Source organism: Triturus cristatus, chromosome 5_2 (genome assembly GCF_964204655.1).
Source record: "Triturus cristatus chromosome 5_2, aTriCri1.1, whole genome shotgun sequence".
Lineage (NCBI taxonomy): Eukaryota > Metazoa > Chordata > Amphibia > Caudata > Salamandridae > Triturus > Triturus cristatus.
The window spans coordinates 929,542,508-929,567,330 of NC_140588.1; the positions used below are offsets into that span (position 1 = coordinate 929,542,508).

Consider the following 24,823-nt stretch of genomic DNA (forward strand, 5'->3'; position numbering starts at 1 on the left):
TCTTCACAATTGTCCTCTTCGTCTTCTGACTCTTAAGACTGCTTTTCTGGTGGCCATCACCTCGGCTAGACGGGTGAGTGAGCTCCAGGCTTTATCTTCAAAGCCTCCTTTTCTATCTGTTCATCCGGACAAGGTTGTCCTTCGGCCTCGTCCCTCCTTTCTTCCTAAAGTGGTGACTCCATTTCACCTTGGGCAGTCTGTCACCTTGCCCACCTTCTTTCCGCCTCCGCATCCTTCCAAAGAGGAAGAGAGGCTCCACCGTCTGGACCCAAAACGTGCGCTCTCCTTTTATCTGGACCGCACAAAACAGTTCCGGGTGGACGACCAGCTTTTTGTTGGGTACGTGGGCGCTAAGAAGGGGAAAGCTGTGCACAAACGGACCATCTCTCGGTGGGTCGTTTTGTGTATAAAGATTTGCTATTCCTTGGCTAAAAAGGACCCTCCTGTTGGGCTGCGCGCCCATTCTACTCGGGCCACGGCGGCTACTACTGCCTTGGGACGGGGAGTCCCTTTGCAGGACATCTGTCAGGCGGCGACGTGGGCTTCGCTACACACGTTTGCCAGGCATTATTGCCTTGACAGCCAAGTCCGGAGGGATGGCTTCTTTGGCCGTTCTGTCCTCCAGGACTTTCTTTTTTTTTTTTATATATTTTTTTTTATTTTCAGTGGCAGAGGCATACAAAATACAAGGATGAGAAAAACATTTTAAACAATGACAATCATTCGCATAATTGCTGATACATTATTAACAAAACCAAGTAAGAAATAAATGAAAAAGAAGAGAAAATAAACCGGTGAGACATAGAAAACATAAGATATCTCTTTTTACAGATGTGGTCGTTATTAGATTAAATCCAGTTATCAATAGGAGACCATAGTTTCCTAGCAAATATCTTCTTTCTGTGTCCTTTCAATTTGTACACTGCTTTATCCATTCTATAAACATTTAACAACTTTCCCAACCATTGCTCAAATGATGGTGGATCAGCATCTAACCATCTTGAGGTAATACAAAAACGGTAAATGGACATTCCAATAAAAAGAAAATGTTCTTGATCAGCAGATAAGCTCTCAGATGGAACATATAAGCCAAAAATAATCACAGATGGACATAACTTGATATTAGTATTAAGCAAATTAGTCAAAAACTTTTCTATCCTATTTATATATACAGTTAGTTCAGAACAGCTAAAAAACATATGACATGAGTCTGCTGCTAAAGTTCCGCAACGACTACAATTGATACCTTTCGTAGCTTTCCATTTGGCCAGTTTTGCCGGTGTATAGTAAAGATCTAGAGATGCCATGTAATGTTGACTTTTAAGAGAACTGTTGATTAATGTTTTATTGCTAATCTCAAACGCCCTTGCCAGATCTATCCCTTCTATACACAGTTTCCTTTCCCATTTCTGGGCTTGTTGGTCGAGATCATCATGCAGCCTGTTGACCATTAGTTGATAGATTGTACCAATGCGACTATCCCTCCTGCCGCTCTCCATAACAACATTGGTCTCCATTGCGTCACTATATAAGAGGTTTTTTTTTTCCAGAAAACTACGAATTTGTAAGTATTTAAAAAATTCGTTTCTGGAGAGACCCAATATATCTTGAAGTTTGGAAAAGGACATTAGAGCCCCATTTTGGTACAGTTGCCCAATTGAATGAATCTGTCCCAGACGAAATCGATTCGTGGGGATATCTTGAGAAATACCAGATAATGAAATATTGCAACAGATGGGTGTATAAAAATTATATTTTGAGATTATCCGTAAAGCTTTATTAATTTGTCTCCAAACCAAAAAAGCAGAGAGAAGAACCTTAAATTTTGTTTTTTTGTAATAACTCGGCTCCGTAAATATCAATAAACATTGGCGCACATGAGCACCCATAAGCATTTCAAAAATGGATGGCGACATAAAGGTTTCGTTGACATGATCATAAAATAATAAAACCTTAATTGTTTTAAGAGTTATAGCCCAATAGTACATTCTAAAGTTCGGAAATCCCAACCCACCACGCCCTTGCGGTAAGGTGCACCATTTTAGAGATCTTCTTGAGCGGCGATACCCCCATAAAAATCTGGACAGCATCGTATCTATTTTATTAAAAAGGGACATAGAGAAAAATAGGGGAATGGTGCGAAAAAAATAAAGAAATTTTGGAAAAATCAACATCTTAATGACATTGGTCCGTCCAAATAAAGATAAATGTAGATTATTTATCCTTTCTAAGGTTCTGTTAGTGGATATGAGTAAAGGATCCAGATTTAGTCCAACAATGTCATCTATTTTAGATGATATAGTTACACCAAGGTATGTAGCAGTATCATTTAGTAGAATATCAGTGGGTGTACCAGTTTTAGAATGTACAATTTGGGTTTTTGAGATATTTAATTTGTATCCAGAGAATTTACCAAATTCACTAGCAATTTCTATTATTTTAGGTAAGGCGGAAGAGGAATCAGAGGTTACAATGGCCACATCGTCTGCGTATGCTAAGACTTTGTGGTCTATCTCATGGAGTCGGACAGGTGGAATACCGGGTTCTATAATTAATCTATTCAAATAGGGTTCTAGATAAAGTGCAAATAAAAGTGGAGAGCAGGGGCACCCTTGCCTGGTCCCCCTGGTAATTGAAAATGGACTAGAGATATCCGTGCCTAATCTTATTACACCCTTTGCATTAGAATAAAGTGACTGTATAGCTTTAATAAATTGTGGTGGAAAACCCTTCCATTTTAGTACAGACCAAAGGAACCCCCAGTCTACTCTATCAAACGCTTTTTCAGCATCGAGTAGGATAACTCCGACTGGGGATTCCTTTGCTTGAGCCCAATCCAACAGTGCAATAACACGTTTAACGTGATCTGTAGTGTCCCTGTGTTTAATAAACCCGTGTTGAATATTAGAAACCAAACCCGGCATAACATCGTTTAGTCTATTTGCAAGAATTTTAGAATAAATCTTACTATCAGCTGTAATCAGGGAGATGGGACGATACGAGCCTAATTCCTTTGGATCCTTGTTCTTTTTGACAAAAACAACTATAGTAGCTGTGGACCAGGAGTCAGGAGCTTTGTCTTGAAATGCTACATTAAAAATTTTAAGCAACTCTGGTTTCAGCAAGAGTCTAAATGTCCGATAAAATTCAAGAGGAATCTGATCGGGCACCATAGCTTTACCAGCTGCAAGACTCGTAATAGCCCTTTCAATCTCTTCCCAACTTATTGACCTAGAAAATAAATCTATATCATCTGTGCACAAAGAAAGTTGGTTAATGTTTTGTAAATAATCTGTGGGATTAAGAGTCTTGTCAGTTTCATTGTTAAAGTCGTTATACAGCGTCTTGTAGAAGCCCTGAAATGCCTCTAATATTCCTTCCCTACTTTCGTGAAGGACCCCATTTGTATCTTTAACACATTGTATTTCGTTAAAAGAAGATTTTTGTCGTAAGCGCTGTGCTAGAATTTTTCCCGTACGTTCGCTAAATTCGTAACGTTCCATTTTATATTGTTTAAATTTTGCAGCTACTTCTTCAGCAATATGTGTACGAAGACCTGAGCGTTCAATGGTTAATCGTGTTTGTACATCCTCTATATTAGCATTGTTTTTACATGCGGTAGATAATTCCAGCTCGACCTGCCTTATCTTGTTTAACCTGTCCCTGAGATCTGTTTGGTTTTTTTTCCTCTTATAATTTGCAAAACTGATTATCTCGCCCCGTACAATAGATTTGAAAGAGTCCCAGACTACTTGTGGAGAGGCAGTATCGTTATTTATTAGAAAATAATCTTTAATAATATTAACCATAAATTGAAGGTATTCTTCATCTAATAATAAATTTCTTTGAAATGACCAGGATCTAATGGAGTTTTGGCAATCAGTAGAAAATTGCATCTCAGCAATTATAGGATTATGATCTGAAATGACTTGTGGTAATATCTCAATACGAATTTTCTCCAAAAAAACTGAGGATACAAAAAAATAGTCTAAACGGACAAATTTTTGATAAGGAGTAGAAAAAAAAGTATATCCGGGGTCATTATAATGAAATTTATTCCAGACATCAGTTAACCCATTACTTAGTACCAGGTCTCTAAGTGCTTTATAAATTTTAACCTTTCGACCCGTATATCTCTTCTCTGATTTAATATTCCAGTCGGCTGACATATGTATATTTAAGTCTCCACAGACTATAATCGGTTGTGTCCAAGTGGATAGCTCTGTATTCATAGTGTTAAACAATTCGGCATCGTCCAGATTGGGACCATAAATACAACATAAGGTAAATTTGCAGCTTCCAATTTTTAGCTCAGCCAGTCCCCATCTGCCCCATTTATCAGAAAGTGTTTTTAAACATTTCCCTATTCCCTTTCGCATGCAAATTGCAACGCCTCTTTTGATACCCATTTGCTTAGATGTAATCAAAACTTCCAATCCCAAATTATTCAGAAGAAAACATTTATCCCATGAAATGTGAGTTTCCTGTATACATAGCAGATCAATATTCAGCACTTGGAGCATTGTTCGGAACATAGCAATCTTCTTTAAATCATTAAGACCATTGATATTAATAGTACATATTTTCACCTTTTTATACATATCAAAAGTGATAGAAAAAAATTATCGACCATCATCACAAGTATTTGCTCTTCAATGTTATCATTTAAATGCCTTATATTCATCCCTGTGTTGAACACCTCTGCCTTACACCCCCACCACCAACCCTTGCCCTTGCCCACCCCCACCGTTGTTCCCAGAACCCCTCCCCCCACCCTCCCCACTATATGAGGCACAGGAACTATCAGTTCCTGGAGCGTATGGATGCCGTGTCCCTAACCCGTGGCGTCCTTACTAGAGAAAAAAAAGAAAAGAAAAAAAAGAAGAAAAGCGAGAGAAGGAGAAAGTTCAGAAAAGAAGAAAGGAGAGTATAGAGATAGAGAAACATAATGGTCCTGCATTCAAATAATTATTAAACAGTATAATTATTACGCTCAAGTTCTAGATTTATCATACTATACATCGAAGATCTTCTTGTTTATTCAAAGAGATTCCAAGTACTCCTTAGCTTTGATTATAGAAATAAAGTATTTTGTTTGACCCTTGTATATAGTCTTTAGTTTTGCAGGACCTTGAAGAAATACTGCTACTTCTTTCTTCTGAAAATCAGGAATTAGTTGCTTCAATTGCCATCGTTGAGCCACAGTAGCTTGGCAGTAGTCTGGTCGCACAAAGAACTGACAACCTAGACCATCCGCTTTCTTATCTGGTCTGGCGTTTACAAATATCACTTCGCGGGCAAGGAAATTATTGAATGACACCAGAATGGCCCTAGGATAGTTTTCTTGACCTTGTCGTGGTTTCCTTGTTGTGAAAGGGAATCTATGTGCTCGTTGTATTTCCCGAGCCCAATCCCAATCAGTAATTTCAGGAAAAGCATCGACCTAGACTCTGTCCCTTCTGCTTGCAGGTATCCTTCCTTCTTGATTCCATCCTTGGGATCCACCGGACACTCTTCACTGACAGGCAGTCAGCAACTTTCCTTCAGGCATCCATAGGAGTCAACGACGAAACACGACGCAAGTTCACACCTATGCACCCGCAGCCCGTGGGCTAGGTAACTTGAGTACTCACAAGGGTATTGACTATCCTAGGGTCTAGTTTCCAAGTCTCGAACTCTTAGCTATTCCAGAAGTGTCCTAAAACTGTTAATTTCTAATAACTACTATTTCTATTGACTTTTACGCGTGAGTGTTTCCACTCTGCACCTGAATCCCGTGGGCCTCCCACTTCCTAACCTTTGGTAGTATAGTGTAGCCCCAGCGATTGCCTAGGCCTATCCTGTGTTCGTGACAGTGGTTCTTATACCACTTACTTAGTATATGGTTTGCGTGGCCCCTAGGGCCTAACTGTATTACTTACCTGTGTGACTTAATGTATGCTTAAATAAGACTGTGTTGTACTTACCTCGAATCTCATAAAGAGTGCTGAGGGTATTTTGACTAGAATAAATACATTCTATTTTTATATATATCTGTTGTGGTGTCCTTTCATTTGGTATTCAAGGGATTACAAATGGTATAACAGCTGGCTTCACATGCCATACAGAGTTTAGCCTAAGACTGCTCTTGTCCATGCTACCACTAGGATAGCTGGTCTATAAGGTTGACTTTACAACCAATCACCATAAGGGTTGTTTGGACTGATACAAGGTGTACACTAGAATTAGTGACATCATATATCAGGCCAACTTCTCACAATCACCCTGGTGGTTCAACACCTGGCGGGCTCTCTGAATGCCATGGCGGACGAACTCAGCCGCCGGTGCATGATGGATCATGAATGGCGTCAGAAATCTGACGTGGTGCAAGGCCTCTTACAGCGATGGGGAGAGCCTTGGTTAGATCTATTCGCCACCGACGAGAACGCGCAGTGTCATCAGTTCTGCGCGTTGGAGTTTTCAAGGCGGCACTTGCTCGGAGATGCTTTTCGTCGCGAGTGGAGTTGCGGCCTGTTGTATGCCTTTCCGCCTATACCACTTCTGCCCAGAGTGCTGAAGAAGATCAGGTGCGACCGGGCCCAAGTCATCCTTGTGGCTCCGGATTGGGCACGAAGATACTGGTATCCTGAGCTACTCTGTCAATCGATCCCCCGATTCGACTGCCTCTTCAGGAGGACCTTCTGTCGCAGCAGCAGGGGACGGTCGTCCACCCGAACCTGTCCAGCCTCCACCTCCATGCGTGGAGATTGAGCGGCGACAGTTGATGCCATTTGACTTGCCTTCTGAAGTCTGTGATGTCATTCTGGCAGCCAGGCGTCCCTCCACTAAAACGTTATACGCCTGCAGGTGGATCAAATTTGTGGCATGGTGCACAGCAAAGGCTGTGGATCCCCTTTCCGCCCCTCTTTCTGAAGTTCTCCTCTTTCTTCTCTTCATGGCCCAGCAGGGCTCTGCTCTGGGCACCCTCAAGGGATATCTTTCGGCTGTTTCTGCCTTCTTACGGCTTCCTGATCAGCCTTCTCTTTTCAAGTTCCCTGTTGTTGCTAGATTCTTTAAAGGCATTACTCACATGTTTCCTCCTGTCCCTTTCGTAATTCCTCAGTGGGACTTGAACCTGATGTTAACCTATCTGATGTGCGCTCCTTTCGAGCCACTTCATAATTGTCCTCTTCGTCTTCTGACTCTTAAGACTGCTTTCTTGGTTGCCACCACCTCTGCACCTCTGCCAAAAGAGTGAGTGAGCTCCAGGCTCTTTCTTCTAAACCTCCTTTCCTCTCTGTCCATCCGGACAAGGTTGTTCTCAGGACTCGTCCTTCCTTTCTCCCTAAGGTGGTAACTGCCTGTTCGAGGCATATGAGCTGCAGATTTCACACTGTGCATAGATCGCCATCTGGTGTTGGGCCCGGTTGTTGCAGTTGTTTTTCCTCTTGGAAAGTCTTTGGAAGTCACGACGTATGTGACTCCTCCTTTGGATCGTATTGCGCATGGGCTTCGGCTCCATCCTCAGATTTTTTTTTTTCTGCCATCGGGCTCGTATGTCGGTTCCGAGCAGTTTCCAGTTCTTCTGATCGGCGCGCAATCCTCCCACCTTTCGCGGTATTGTTTTCGAGCGCGAACTCCACACTCAACGCGACTATCATTTTTCGAAGTCTTCGATTCCGGTCGTCGACGAAGGCCTTCGGGCCTACCTAAGCTCCGGTCCTGGCTGATGGAAAGGACTCCATTCAAGAAGTGTCCTTGATGTGGGTCCAAATTTCCCCACACCGATCTCCATGACATGTGCAACCTCTGCCTCTCCCCGGAACACGAGGCTCGAGACTGTCCGGCGTGCAAATCCTTCCGGTCCAAGGAAAGCATTCAAGACCGAAGGGCGAGGAGAACCATGGCACACTCTTCTACAGCAATCCCAGACGACATCTTTGGAGAAGGCATTGATGCTCCAGAAGAACAGCACACCGAAGAGGGCCTCGTCAGTGCCTCCGAAGCCGACTCAGATGTCGAGGACATCACTCCGGCACAGAGGGGCGTGAGTACTAACATCGACCACCACCCCACACCCTCGACGGCATCGAAAAAGGCTTCGGTCACGCCTTTGCCCTCGGGCCTAGGCACGACCAAAGACATTGCTTACCACACCTCGCCTTCGGGCCCGGTTAAGAAGCCTATCAAGCCTTCTGGCGGCTCGGGCTCGAGCCAGCCTACAATCGGTGCTGAGAAACACTCCTCCGCACCGGCACCGAAAAAGAAAATGGCCCCCTCCTCCTCACCAAGCTCCACACCGAAGCACTTGGCGCCGAAGCAAGCACAGGCTCCTCGCTACCGACACCATCCCCGGAGCCGAGCAAAGAACCCAAAGGCATCGACACCCACACCTCGAAACCGAAACTCATCTCGGAACCGAGGAAACAACCAGCCATCTCGAAGTCGCACAGTTCAAAATAACGAACCGATGCAGACTCCAAGACTAGAAACCTACGGCGCCGACGGATCGGCCACTCACTGAAGAACTATTTCGGCCTGATCCACTACAAAAAACACTAATCAAAGACCCTAAAACTGGACACTTGATGCTCAGCATCAAAAAGAGACCGCTGGACAAGCCTGCCCCAGCTCCACCTCCAAAGAGGAAAGACTTTGCTACCTCCCCTTTGAGATTACTTTCACCCCCTCCTCCTCCTTCTCCTCCCCACCTCATCATTCCCCCACACCCTCTCCTGATGAGGATAATGACGATGTCTACGATGACAGCGGACGAACCACCTGACCAACCCACAGGGGACCCCACTCCTACAGGCTCCCCAGACCCATGGGATGACTATAACATTCCAGACATCCCTAACGTCCCGCAGCACAAACTTTACCCTTCAAGACTGTCTCCCCCCCCCCCCCCCCACCCCCCTCCCTGGAAGACACAATGGGGTTTAACCAACTACTCCATAGGGCTGCACACTACCACGGAGTGGATCTCCATACAGACCCCATGGAGGAGGACTTCCTCCTAGATACCTTCGACACAACACAAAGGGCCACTTCCATCCTGCCCATGCTTAAAGGGGTTATCAAGCTTTAAAGACCCGTTCAGGGCCAGGGTCATCAACCCTCGCATCGAGAAGAAATATAAGGCCGCCCCTACAGACCCCACCTACATCAGAGGGCCAGCACCACTAGACTCCCTAGTAGTGTCCACTGCAAGAAAGCGTGCAAACTCCCAGGCATCAGGCGATGCACCACCACCACCTGATAAGGAGTTCAAACTCTTGGACGTATCTGGTAAGCGTACTGCATCCCAGGCTGCCAACATATGGCGCATCTCAAACACACAAGCGCTCTTGGCAAGATATGACCAGGCACATTATGACGAACTAGAAATCATAATGCAACACCTCCCTGACAAATACAAAAATAGAGCCAACGAGCTGCGCCCTAGATGTAGCTGACAACGCCTCTAGGGCAATTAACACCAGCGTCCTCATCCGTAGGCATGCCTGGCTTCAAATTTCAGGTTTCAAGCCAGAGGTGCAGGCTTCCATCCTCAACCACCCCTTTGACCAGGAACATCTATTTGGCCAAAAAGTTGACGATGCCCTGGAAAATATGAAAAAAGACAGATACGACGAAGTCTATGGGAGCCTTACAGTCGCACCCTCCCAGGCGCTCCTTTCGCCGTTATTCCTTTCGAAGCACCTCCAGAGGCTACTCCTTCGATAGTGCTTCTACTTCCTATAAAGCCTCTACTCAATCCACCTTCACAAGGGGTTACCAAAGAGGCGGCTACAGGGGAAACAATAATAAAGGCAGAGGTAAAACGAACACCTCCCGCTCTGCCTCCACCCCTAACCAATGACTTCCCTCCACTCCACCCCCCCCGACCATCCCACTCCGGTCGGGGGCATACTCCACAATTTCCTTCCTGTCTGGACTACTATCACCTCAGACAAATGGGTAACACAAATAATTCGGTCAGGCTACTGCCTCGAACTTATATCTACCCCCCCCCCAAGCATTCCACCCAAACAGCGCCCAATGTCACAGGAACATTTGTCACTACTAAAGCAGGAGGTAATCTCCCTCCTACAAAAAAGTTCAACAGAACTAGTTCCTACCCACCAACAAAATATGGGCGTTTACTCCCTATATTTTCTCATACCAAAAAGGACGACACTTTACGGCCCATCCTAAACCTCAGACCCCTAAATCACTATATACACTCAGACCATTTTCACATGGTCACACTCCAGCAGGTACTTCCCCTGCTCTCCCAAAACGACTTCCTTGCCACCCTAGACCTCAAGGACGTCTATTTCCACATTCCTTTTTACAAGGCTCACAGGAAGTTTCTCAGATTTGTAGTGGACTGTAAACACTATCAATTCAAAGTTTGCCAAGTGCTTAGCAGTAGTGGAAGCACACCTGCGAAGACAACACATCCATGTCTTCCCGTACCTAGACGACTGGCTCATAAAAGCCAACTCTTAAAACCAGTGTGTACAACACACTCATGCCACTATCCAACTACTTAACGAGCTGGGCTTCACAGTAAATCACACGAAGTTCCGTCTGCAACCATCCCACGTAAAACAATACCTCGCCGCCACCATAGACACCTCATAAGCGCTAGCCTATCCCAGTCCTGCCAGGATAGCAAGCATTCAGGCTCTACGCGCCAAATTTCAACCGGAACACTCTCTTCCAGCTCGAGTGTTCATGCAACTTATAGGAATGATAGCCTCTTGCATATTCATAGTACCTCACGCAAGACTCCAGATGCGTCCTCTCCAAGAGTGCTTAGCGCGCCAATGGAACCAGGCCCGATTGACAGATCTGGTGTTGGTAGACGGTCGTGCCCATCGCTCTCTGCAGTGGTGGACCACCAATACCCTTTCCAAAGGGCGACCGTTCCTGGAACCGGTTCCTCAGATAATACTCACAGCGGACGCATCGCTCTCCGGCTGGGGAGCTCATCTACTACATCACACCATGCAGGGCAGGTGGACGCCTCAACAAAAGTTACTCCACATCAACCATCTGGAGTTACTAGATATATTCTTAGCCCTAAAGGCCTTTCAAACGCATTTCTCAGGCAAGGCCGTCTTAGTCCGCACCGACAATATGACAGCCATGTACTATATACAAAAACAAGGGGGCGCACACTCTCCGCAGCTCTCTCAGCTAGCGCAGAGCATATGGAGATGGGCCATACCCCCAAAAATCTTTCTCCTAGCCCAACATGTCCCAGGAGTCCAAAGCACTATGGCCGATCTGCTGAGCAGACAATCACAACAGATCCACGAGTGGGAACTCCATCCACAAGTTCTTCACCCATACTTTCAAATGTGGGGGCACCCACAGATAGACCTCTTCGCCACCCACAAAAACGCCAAATGCCCAAGCTTCGCCGCCAGGTATCCACACCCGTCGTCCAAAGGCAATGCGATATGGATGAATTGGTCAGGCAGATTTGCGTACGCTTTTCCGCCTCTCCCACTCATTCCATTAGTGGTGCGCACACTACAACAACGCTCCCTCACTCATCATAGTAGCTCCAACTTGGGCCAGACAACCGTGGTACACCACACTGCTGGAACTATCTGTAGTACCGCACCAAAAGTTACACCTCTCTCCACGCCTCTTAACCCAGAACCATGGAGAGATCAGGCACCCAGACCCAGCTCAGCTCAACCTTGCGAACTGGCTCCTGAAATCCTAGAATTCGGTTATCTAAATCTTCCCCCAGACTGTATGAACGTCATTAGAGAAGCTAGACGATCTACCACTAGAGCTTGCTACGCAGCCAAGTGGAAACATTTTGTGGTATATTGTCACAACAATAACTTCAATCCCCTAGATGTGTTCATTCAACACATCATAGGCTCTTCACTAAACCGGCAAAGATGCAAACTAGCCTACACGTCTATTAGACTGCACCTTGCGGCCTATCTACAAAACAGACAACATCTATCACTCTTTAGAGAACCTGCCATAAAAGGTTTCACGGAAGGCCTCAAAAGAATAATTCCCCCCAGAGTGCCACCCTCACATCGTTCTCACCAGACTAATGAGGCCTCCCTTTGAACCTCCACACAAATGTGAACTTCAATTTCTAACATGGAAAACTGCTTTCCTAGTAGCCATTACTTCCCTCAGAAGGGTCCGTGAGATACAAGCACTCACCATTCAAGAACCTTTTCTGCAATTGCACCATAACAAGGTTGTTCTCCGTACTAATCCAAAATTCCTCCCTAAAGTCATTTCTCCCTTTCACCTAAACCAATCTGTGGAACTACCCGTATTCTTCTCGCAACCACAGACCGTAGCAGAAAGAGCTCTCCACACATTAGATGTCAAACGAGCCCTACTCTACTACATCGAGAGAACACAACCCTATTGTAAGACCAAACAACTGTTCGTTTCCTTCTCACCACCACATAAAGGCAACCCCCTCTCCAAATCTGTGATAGCTAGGTGGATTGTCAAATGCATTCAGATTTGCTACCACAAAGCAAAACCAACGCTATCTGTTCCCCCCTAAAGCCCACTCTACACGCAAGATAGGGGCTTCCATGGCATTCTTGGGGAACATCCCCTTAGATGATATCTGCAGAGCAGCTAAATGGTCAACACCGCACACTTTAACTAAACACTATTGTGTAGATGTGCAAACTAAGCAACAAGCTAGTGTTGGCCAGGCTGTACTCAAAACATTGTTTCAAACCACTGCAACAGATACTGGTGGTCGCCGCTAAGGATGGGTACTGCTATATAATCTATGCAGTGTGTAATCTGCAGCTCATATGCCTCGAACGGCAAATGCTACTTACCAGTATGCATCTGTTCTTGGCATGTAGAGCTGCAGATCTACACACGCCTCCCCGGCTACTTTTATCTCTTCCAGTTTATCTTATTTAGATACAGCACACATGGGCATCTTCACTGATTATTACTACGCTCCATCATTTCCCTGCTGGAGAAAAACAATCTGAGGATGGAGCCGAAGCTCATGCGCAATACGATCCAAAGGAGTAGTCGCATACCTCGTGACCTCCAAAGACATTCCAAGAGGAAAAACTGCTGCAACATCCGGGCCCAACACCAGTTGGTAATCTATGCACAATGTGTAGATATGCAGCTCTACATGCCAAGAACAGATGCATACTGGTACGTAGCATTTGCCTTCACATCGGCCAGTCTGTTACATTGCCCACCTTCTTTCCGCCTCCGCATCCCTCGAAAGAGGAAGAGAGGCTCCACCGCTTGGACCCAAAGTGTGCGCTCTCTTTCTATCTGGACCACACAAAACAGTTCCGGGTGGACGACCAACTCTTCATTGGCTATGTGGGCGCTAAGAAGGGGCGGGCGGTGCACAAGAGAACCATCTCTCGGTGGGTCGTTTTGTGCATTAAGGCCTGTTATTCCTTGGCTAAGAAAGAATCTCCAGTGGGGCTGCGGGCCCATTCCACTCGGGCCACAGCGGCTACTATTACCCTGGGACGGGGAGTCCCTCTGCAGGACATTTGTCAGGCAGCAACGTGGGCCTCGCTGCACACGTTTGCCAAGCATTACTGCCTGGCCAGCCAAGTCTGGAAAAACGGCTTCTTTGGCCGTTCCGTTCTCCAGGACTTCCTGGTGTGATCTTGGTTCGCAGACCCACCACTGGGGTTGATATTGCTGGGGTATCTATTCTAAGGTAAGGAATCTAACGTGTTTCTTTCAGATGAACAAGTTACTTACCTTCGGTAACGATATATCTGTAAGAAACATTAGTTAGTTAGATTCCTTACCGCCCCACCCATCCTCCCCGTTCTGCGAACTGATATCTAGGGTTACGGTCATCCCTTTCAGGGCCCTAGATTCATGGCACCAGTGTTGGTTTCCTGGATGGCTCTGCGTTCCTGGCGCGGAAAGCTATGTACAAGAACTGGCGTCAGCGCGCGAGGGCGGCATCTAAGTACTCCGGACGTGGAGCTGCAGACGACGCCTAGCGACGCTCAAGGGTATTGCTGATGAAAAATCTTTCCGGATGCAGCCTGACGCCTGGGGATATTCTAAGGTAAGGAATCTAACTAATGTTTCTTACAGGTTCGAGGCATGTGGGCTGCTGAATTCATATCTGTGCATAGATCGCCGCCTAGTGTTGGGTCCGGATGTTTGCACGTTGTTGTCCTGGAAGAGTCTTTGAAGTATCACGAGATAGGTGACTCCTCCCCTGGACCACAGTGCGCATGGGCATCCTCTCCATCCTTAGATTGTTTTTTTCCGCCATTGGGTTCGGATGTGCTTATCTTAGCTCAAGTTAGGAAAATTTAGTTTAAGGCCAAAAGGCCTTTAGTTTTCGTCGGTACTGTTCCCGCTCGGTATCGACTGCTTTCTTGCTTAGTTTAGAAACTTCTTCCAGTTTTTCGGATCCATTTAATCCGAACATCGACCTTACATCGACGATGGAATCGAGGACCCCATTCAAACGGTGTCCTGTATGCCACGCCAAATACCCACACATCGACGTCCACCCGGTATGCAACAAATGTCTCTCGCCGGATCACGACGAATCGAAATGTATGGCCTGTGCCCGATTCCGATCCAAGGAGACTCTCCGGAATCGACGGGCAGCGAGATTAGAAGCGCAGCAACCGGCACCGGCCAACATCTTCAGCACCGAGGACGAAGATGTTGAGAGCGTGGAAGAAGTAAACTCCAGCCCCGCTTCCGAACACGATTCCCGATCGGAAGACGCCGATGAAGCGCTTTTTCACAGGGAAGAAGCCGTCGACGAGGTAGGAGACTACGATGAGGCCTTTGGGGCCGAAGAAGATAGCTCTAGTGAAGAGCCAGGCCTACCCGTCGAAACGGAGGCCATCAAAATGCGTCATTCTACGTCTCCGGTCAAGGGATCGCCTCCGGGCCTTACCCAAGATCCATCCCAAAGTTCTTCGGCCCCGCCTTCGGGCCCGGCCTCGAACATCCAGCACGAGCCATTATTACCAAAAAAGACTGGTTAATTACCAGGTCTGAATTTCTATAAATTATCAATATAAATGAAATAATGAACTGAGGAGTCCGTGGTGAAAGAGTAAAAATGGGCCTTTATTCAGTAACCCGGGTTAATGGAGAACAAACACCATCACCATGCAAGGATCAGGAGTGGTCTGAGGCTTCATTCACAGAGTACAGTTTTTATACATATCACAGTACACTTTCAACTCATGGGGAGGGGCCCTCCTGGTTGCGTCAAAGGAAAAAAAACGTTACAAGTTAGCATTGCTCAAGACGTATATGCAAAAACACACAGATCAGCACATTTTTCAAGAAAGCAACTCGGGTGGATGCTGTCAGAGGGAGAGGGGGCTTGTGTGACTGAAAGATAAGGATGTGGTGAGTGAGTCATGGCAGACGACCTTGGAGAGAACTGAGTTACGTGACATTCTGCGAGGCCCCAGTGGGCCCGTGGCCAGCCGGCCTTGAAGAGATACGAGATAAACTTGCTTTTCTTAGAAAAGAGGAAGATGGTGGGCCCATTTTTTTTAGAATCGGCTTAACCACAAAAATGCGTGAAGGTTACTGTCTGAAAACCAGCCGCAGTATGAGGAGATACTTGAACTGGCTGACCCTGGGCAAGCTGACATGAATTCTTAAAATGGATGCTGTGTCCAAAATGGATGCTGTATAGAATTGTTTTAGAGCACAATGAGAAAGGGAAGTTTGTGAGGGGACAGAGCCGGGAGCGGTCTTTTAATTTTGATTTTCCTCATCCCTTCAATGAAACCGAAACCAATCGTCGCACCAGTTCCACCGAAACCAAAAGTGAAACTGGCAGTGGTCGGCTCGAAGACCTCCACTCCTTCGACACCAGCACAGACCATCGGCTCCGAACGCACTAAGAGGGATTTCGGCGCCGAACTCGCTGCAGCAGATATCGGTACCGACCCGAAAAGGAAGGCCGTCGGTCCCACAAAAGTGCCTCGGCCCCTGGCACCGAAGCAGTCGGCCCCGACCACCAAAGTCAAAATGGCCGCTCCATCTGAGTCCACTTCGAAAACAGCGACACGCATCAAGTCATCGGCTCCGACGACCGCTGATACCTCTTCTCGGATCGATGACCCTGTGGCTCCGAAGCAGTCGACGCCTACCTCTACGGAACCACTCGGCACCAAAGAACCTTTGGCGTTCTCGGTGCGGCAAGTTGCGGCGTCGTTGCAACGCATCAGGGAACAGGCAGCCCTCCGGTCCACGTCGGGCCCCGACCCGAACAAGGCTCCAAAGGCACCCTCGGCACCAACCAACATCACTTTTGGTTTGCCGCCATCCACGGCGCCGAAGATGTTCGAGATCCGAACACGTGTCCGCCAGACAAAGTCCCCATCTACTGGACACTCTCCTACTGAGCCTTCACAGTCTCAATTCATCGACGCCGACACTGGCAGACTCATACTCCGAAAACGGAAGGTCACGCCAGAGCAGGCCTTGGACTCCTACAGAATCCCTCTGAAGCAGAAACTGCCAGCAGAGTCGGAACCGGTTCTATACGAACGCTTGCACACCTCCTAATAGGATCCGCAGTCCTTTTCTCCTACGCCCTCCGACACGGACGCAATGGAGGATTACACAGGTGATGATACCACCTACCCTAGGGACATCGATCCTGAAGAGCAGCAGGACCCAGATCAAGCTTGGGATGACCCTACAGACCAGGGTGCCGCAACAGATACCCAGGACACGCAGCTTTACGGCGCAAAAACATCTCCCACAGAGGACACTGCCGCCTTCAATGCCCTCATAGAACGTGCTGCAGCCAATCATGGAGTACAACTCCACTCTGACACAATTGAGGAAGACTTCTTAGTGGACACTTTCGCCTCCTCCGAGCGAACTGTCAAAACTTTGCCCATGTTGAAAGGTGTTCTCAAGCCTGCAAAGGACATTTTCAAGGAAACAACCAGGGCACGGGTGCTAAACCCCAGGATTGAAAAAAAATACAAACCTGCGCGCGGGGACCCTATGTACATTAGAGGTCAGTTGCCTCTGGACTCCATGGTGGTTGCTAACGCTCGCAAACGAGCCCACTCGCAAACAGGTGATGCTCCTCCCCCGGACAAGGAGTCCAAAGTGCTGGAAACCTCAGGCAAGAGAATTGCAGCTCAAGCAGCAAACATCTGGCGCATTGCCAATACACAGGCCCTCCTGGCTCGCTATGATCGTTCACACTACGACACGCTAGAGTCACTACTCCAGCATCTGCCAGACGAATACAAAGAGGCAGCGGAGCTCCTCATCAGAGAGGGACAACTTCTTACCAACGCATCCATTAAGTGCGCACTAGATGCTGCCGACACAGCTGCAAGGGCGATAAACACCAGCGTCATGTTACGACGACACGCTTGGTTGAGAATCTCCGGATTCAAACCAGAGATTCAAAACAACATCCTAAATCAGCCAGTGAACCCCGACTACTTATTTGGCCCAGAAGTTGACACCACCTTAGAAAAAATAAAGAAGGACACTGACACTGCGAAGTCAATGGGGGCTCTGCAAACGCAAACATTTCGTAGTGGCTCCTTTCGTCGCCCCGGGAATAGGGGAGCAGCTAGAGGCCAGGGGTCACAGCAGCAATACACTAAAGGGGGCACACAGAGTACCTACGATAAAAACAGAGGTGGATATCGTGGCTCCAGCACCAAGGGCAGAGGACGCGGTTACGGCAACACCAGGTCCTCACCCAAGAACAAACAGTGATGCCCTCTCCCTTCCCCCCGACCACATAACACCTGTCGGGGGGAGACTCCAGCGGTTCCTATCCACATGGAAAACCATCACCACGGACAGGTGGGTCAGGGATATTATCCAGCACGGTTACTGTCTCGAATTAACCTCCACTCCACCCACAATACCGCCAAAGCACCGTCCTATGTCCGCAGAGCACTTAGCGTTATTGCAGCAGGAAGTGCTAAGTATGCTGCAAAAAGGTGCAATAGAGGTCGTGCCCGTCAACCAGCAGGGGACAGGGGTGTACTCTCTGTACTTCCTAATCCCAAAAAAGGACGGGTCGCTCAGACCTATACTAGACCTGAGACCCCTCAATCACTACATTCTGTCAGAGCATTTCCATATGCTCACCCTACAGCAGGTTCTCCCGCTGCTCAGCCAGGGAGACTTCCTAGCCACACTAGACCTCAAAGATGCGTACTTCCACATACCCATACACCCGTCACACAGGAAATATCTCAGGTTCACTATTCAGGGACAGCACTATCAATTCAAAGTCCTCCCCTTCGGCGTCACAACAGCACCCAGGGTTTTTACCAAGTGCCTAGCTACAGTGGCCGCACATCTACGGAGACAACACATTCACGTCTACCCTTACCTGGACGACTGGCTTGTTCAGGCAAAGTCAGCCCAGCAATGTGCCAGCCACATGTCCCTCACCATTCACCTTCTTCACAGTCTGGGATTCTCACTAAATTACCCAAAATCACATCTACAACCCGCACACGTACGACAGTACCTGGGCGCGACCATAGACACCCTGGCAGCCACAGCTCAGCCAAATTTAGTGAGGATCAACAGCATGCAACTGCTGATCTCAAAGTTCAAACCTCAACACTCCCTTCCTGCGCGAGTGTTCATGCAGTTGATGGGCATGATGGCCTCCTGCATTTTCATAGTCCCGCACGCGAGACTACATATGCGCCCTCTTCAGGAGTGCTTAGCACGTCAATGGAATCAGGCTCACGGGCAATTAAAAGACCTAGTGTTGGTGAGCGGTCGGGCATACAACTCTCTGCATTGGTGGAATCCACAAAACCTTTGCAAGGGCCGACAATTCCAAGAGCCTATTCCACAAATAATACTGACAGCGGACGCCTCTCTCCAGGGATGAGGAGCTCATGTACTCGGTTACACGGTGCAGGGACTATGGACGACACAACAAAAGAAGATGCACATCAACGTTCTGGAACTGATGGCAATCTTCCTCGCCATGAAGGCATTCAAAGTACACTAGTGCAACAAAAACGTGTTGATCCGGACGGACAACATGACTGCCATGTACTACATACAAAAGCAGGGAGGAACACACTCTCCACAGTTGTCTCATCTGGCTCAGAGCATGTGGAAGTGGGCCATTCAGAGGAACATATTCCTCATGGCGGAACACCTCCCGGGCAAGGACAACCAGATGGCGGATCTGCTCAGCAGACACAGCCACCAGATGCACGAGTGGGAGCTACACCCATCAGTACTCCAACCGTACTTCCAACAGTGGGGTCATCCAGAGATAGACCTATTCGCCACAAACAAACGCAAAATGCCAAAGCTTTGCCGCGGTTCCCACATCCACAGTCGCAGGGCAATGCGATATGGATGAACTGGTCCGGCAGATTTGCGTACGCTTTTCCCCCAGCGCCATTAATACCGCTGGTGGCACGCAAACTGCGACAGCACTCACTGACACTCATCCTAGTTGCTCCAACGTGGGCGCGCCAGCCATGGTACACCACCTTTCTGGAACTTTCCGTGGTGCCGCATCAAAGGCTGCGGATAAAACCTGCACTCTTAACGCAGAACCATGGCGAAATTCAGCACCCAGATCCGCAACAGCTGAACCTGGCAATCTGGCTCCTGAAGTCTTACAGTTTGGCTACCTAAACCTGCCACCTGACTGTATGGAGATCATCAAGGAGGCAAGGAGACCCACTACCAGAGCTTGCTATGCAGCTAAATGGAAGAGGTTTGTCATTTACTGCACCAATAATGACATTAACCCGCTAGACGCATCCATTCAAAACATAATCTGTTACCTCTTACACCTATACCGATGCAATCTGGCATACACCTCAATCCGTATCCATTTAACCGCAATAGCAGCCTATCTCCAAAACAGGCAGCACCTCTCTTTATTCAGAGTGCCTGCCATCAAAGCCTTCTTGGAAGGACTTAAACGAGTGATTCCCCCAAGACACCCACCAGCACCGGTGTGGAACCTCAACTTGGTCCTCACCAGACTGATGGGTCCACCCTTCGAACCTCTCCACTCATGTGAGATTCAATTCCTCACCTGGAAAGTAGCTTTCCTAGTAGCAATCACCTCGTTAAGAAGAGTTAGTGAACTCCAGGCACTAACCATTCAAGAGCCATTCATACAGGTTCACGCAAACAGGGTCGTACTACGTACCAACCCCAAATTCATGCCTAAAGTAATATCGCAGTTCCACATGAATCAAACTATTGAACTGCCTGTTTTCTTTCAAAATCCACAAAATGTCGCTGAAAGAATGCTCCATACACTAGATGTAAAGAGGGCCCTCATGTACTATATAGACAGAACTAAAGATTTTAGGAAAACAAAAAAACTTTTTGTTGCCTTTTCTCCACAACACAAAGGCAACGCCATCTCCAAAGCAGGGATAGCCAGATGGATCGTTAAATGTATTCAAATTTGCTATCAAAAAGCTAAACGCACACTAACGATTCCCCCACGAGCCCACTCAACACGAAAGTTAGGGGCATCCATGGCTTTCCTGGGAAACATTCCTTTACAGGAAATATGTAGAGCAGCCACATGGTCCACTATACATACATTTACCAAACACTACTGTGTAGATGTACACTCAAAACAGCAGGCAGCTGTAGGACAGGCTGTTCTCAAAACTCTTTTTCAGACTGCTGGCACTGGTAGCCGCCGCTAATAGGAGGTACTGCTATGTATTCTATGCATAGATATGAATTCAGCAGCCCACATGCCTCGAACTGAATATGCTACTTACCAGTATGCATCTGTTCTTGGCATGTAGGGCTGCTGACATTCATATCGCCCACCCTCCTCCCCGGCACCTGTCGCAGCTGCAGATCTCAGAATTACTGTATAGTATGGTCATCACTTACTGTATCTACTCCATCACTGCCACAATGGCGAAAAACAATCTAAGGATGGAGAGGATGCCCATGCGCACTGTGGTCCAGGGGAGGAGTCGCCTATCTCGTGATACTTCGAAGACTCTTCCAGGACAACAACGTGCAAACATCCGGACCCAACACTAGGCGGCGATCTATGCACAGATATGAATGTCAGCAGCCCTTCATGCCAAGAACAGATGCATACTGGTAAGTAGCATATTCAATATATCGTTACCGAAGGTAAGTAACTTGTTCTTTGGCCCCATCTGGAGCTGGACCGAAGTCCATGGATGGCTGACGTGACTCCACCTGCCTACACTCAGCACATAAGTGGGCCTATCCTACCGAGCAGAAACAAAAGCAGTTGCCGAAGCACTGCAGTAGTCTTTGCCTGCCACCCGAGAGGAGACTTCTGAGCTCACCTGATCTGCATCGGCGCACACCAGGAGCGACAAGGATCATGGTGGTGGCCTGCCTCCTCTCACTGCGGCTGACCCCTGTCCATATCACCTCATAGGCTTACTCAAGCAGCTGCCATACCTGCATTACCACAATTAAGGTGTTAATGGTGGTAAGAAGATCCGACCCCAAGAGGCACCCCTGCACCCGACGCCCCACGGCCTTGTGTGCCCAAACCAACGGTGCCTAACCAACTCCTAACTTCACAACTTACCTTTCGAAGTGGTGGTCGGACACAGAAGTCCTTCGTCTTCCTGCCTGCAAAGCTTTTGCTAGCCGGAGGTTCTCCATTGAAAACAGGGCGCCTGACGTCGAATCAGCACTCTGCACCCGGCCGCCTCAATGCTGCTGAGGGTCACCTTGTGTGATACTTTGTTTACCCATTTGCCCTAACCTAAACCCTAGGAGATTTGCTGCCACAACCCAGTGGCCTGCTTGCCAGCAGCTACCAACCGGAGGCCCCCTATCCCAAATTGGATAGCATTGGGCCTCAACACTCTGCACCCGGCCACCCTAGTGCCGCTGAGGGTGTAGCAAGAGTGCATCACTGACCCTGGGGGACCTCTGAGTCTAACCCCAGAACCTTAACTGCCACAGTCGATAACTTACCTGTGAACCGATAATCTGTTTTTCCTCCATAGGATAACATTGGCAGTTTTCTTCCCAAAAGTGTGGAGTTTTGAAATATAAAAATATTCTTTCAAAATCGCACGAATAAGCAAAACGTATTTACTCACCTGTTTGCAGGAAATGTGCCAGTGCTAAATCTAGGTATCCAGTACTGAGTTAGAAAAGTAACGTAAAAAGTAAGTTACCTGTAATTTACTGAAAAAACCTATTCATTTCAATGTACTGTATTTGCTAAGTATTGCAACCTACTGCATCCCCTGTAAATCAAAGTACAAGTCCTATTGCATTCAGCAACTTATTACTGTAAAGTATTAAATGCTTACCTGTGCCAGGCTTGCTTGATTCTATCAATAAAACAGTATATATTTTTATACAAAAACAATTGGTCTAGAGTTCAGTCTTTGAGTGTGTGAATTCATTTGCTGACTGAGTGTGTTCATCAAATGCTTAACACTATCCTCTGATACTGCTAACTGCTCGACCACTCTACCACAAATAGTGAGTAAGGTTCCATCTAACTTTAACCTCTGCCTACCTCTGGGGTCACCTGGACTTTATACACACTATAGCTCATTTTGGTGTAGTATATATAGAGCCAGTTCCTTACACCCATGGGTTAGTTCCTACATCCATACCCTCTCTCCGTTTCCCTCCTCCCCCAAGCTTTATCCACAGACTATATGTCATGAAATCAAAGCCCTTGACTGTCCTATCCTGGAGCGTCCACAGCCTCATCCACTACATCAAACATAAAGGATCACTCTTTCTTGAATTACAAACAGCCAGACATTGCCACCTCACCAACCTCGAGGTAGACCAACTTAAACACTACTGGGTGGGCAAGATCATTCACAGTAAGAAACACTCCCCTGCACAGCACTCAAGACATGGATGGACTCTGAAGTTTGATATTCTTTTGTCAGTCTTAGGATGCTTGACAAGGTTCTATGAATGGGCTAGATCTATGCTACAGTGGGAACTAAAATGAAATTCCTCCTCATTCTAAACTGCATCCTGACAGAACTGGGCACCACTGCCATATTCCTTGGGGCAGACTTGAATCTGGCCCAGGTGCTAGACCTCGATGGTCCTATCATGGCGATGGGCCCACACGCTTCTCTTGACTGACCCCTACTTTCACAGTGAGGCCCTCCTCTGTCAGAATGCCGGCATCTGCATAGGAGGAGCCTTACCCAGTTGGCTTATATGGCAACAAGCAGGTATCTGGTCCACCTCTCAGGTCATTGATCACAATTCCCTTAAACCCTTTGAAGCCATGAGGGATGTATTCTACCTCCCCTCAAACCAGATATGGAGGTACTTTCAACTCCACAACTGTCTCTTCAGCGAACTGTGTGCATCCCCATGGGTGATGACGCCCTCCCCAATGTTTTCCTCTGCCTTTGGTGTTGTTTCAGAGTGGTAATGTCTGGTCTTTGCAGTCTTTTGATACGGCACAGGTACTCCAACCTAAGACACGACTACTGCGAACTGTGTGGAAGGAGAGACTACAAATGGACTATACTGAAAGTGACTGGGCCAAGGTTCTGTAAAACGTGAACCAAGGGTTGAGGAAACCTAGGATGAAATTCGGCCTTTTTAGGACAGATCAGGATTGGTACTGGACCCCAACAAAATTAGTGTAGTGGTCTGGGGATGTGATCACCCTAACTGTGACACGGAACAAATCCCGAACGACTGCAGGGTCTGTGGACTGTAGTGGAAGAACACTACGCAGAACCTTGCCCTTCTCCTCCACAATACCTCGACAAGTGGTAATGCTACATGGCACAGCTGACATCTCTCCACTGACGCCACATACGCTGCGTTCTCTCCACAGCACTAACCACGGGAAAACTTTGAAACCTCCGCTACTGGCGTTCCCCACACACACGGAATTGCTGACCGATGTTTGACTACCTCATATGAGAAGCTCATCTATAAGCTCGCTGACAAACTTGGAGACCTAGCAAAAGGTGTGGACACCATTCCTAAACAATCAGTGACTGCTTCTTCATCACTGTCCCCTAAGAGACGCAACTCTCTACTGACACGGCACTGCAACACCTTTCCTTGTGAATGCAAAGATTCTCATCACAAAGCTTCTTTGCCCCCTTGCCCCCCCCCCCCCCTCCCCTCAAATATGTGCTTTTCTATTCTTGGATCTGAGATCGCTTCCCAGCCCAAGAGGACACCTCATGTCACATGCTGCTCTGGTGTTTTCTGCACCCTCCCCCACCCCTGTCACCTCCCTCCCTCCCTCCAACCTTGCTATCTCCCCTACAAGTGGAATGGGACCGTTGGGGCTTTGACCACCTAGTTGTAGCTTGTTGTGCCCCGCAGCACCATCGTGCTGTGCTTGTATTGTGTCTTATAAGTAAGTAAAGATAATCTTCATTGATGATTTAAAGAAAGGTAGCCATGATGTAGAACTAGGATTATAATGGCAAACCATTACTAGCTGGTAAATATTTGATATTCGTTTTTCGAGGTTGAAAAGCTTGTCATTGTGCTACTTTGTCCTATTTAATTATGCATTTAACAGAAATCAATTTTTTTCTCCAGGGATGGCATAGAGTTTGCGTTCAAAGAGCCTAGCCCTCAGGGTGAGGTGCAGCCTCCTTTAAATCTTGCATTTCTTGATATTCTCAGTGAATTTTCTTCCAAACTTCTGAGACAAGACAAAAGAACAGTGTAAGTACTTTCTGTACACACATGTAAATATGTAGCTTGTTCAAATGAATCTTAATAACTTTTATATCTGCATTTGCATATGTTGCATTTTCTAGATTTTAACTGTTGTCATATAGTGTGGATGTCTCATGATATACCACTAGGTATATTGTAATCT

The 24,823-nt window shown here is 47.1% G+C and overlaps 1 protein-coding gene across 2 annotated transcripts in view; it reads left to right on the top strand.

Moving 5' to 3' along the window:
- STAG2 (STAG2 cohesin complex component) overlaps window positions 1–24,823 on the top strand; it is a 1,427,207-nt gene that overhangs the window by 1,132,796 nt on the left and 269,588 nt on the right. For both annotated transcript variants that reach the window (XM_085608133.1, XM_085608134.1), the window contains exon 30: window positions 24,538–24,666. In XM_085608133.1, the coding sequence (XP_085464259.1) occupies window positions 24,538–24,666 (129 nt within the window). The remainder of the gene's footprint in view (window positions 1–24,537; window positions 24,667–24,823) is intronic.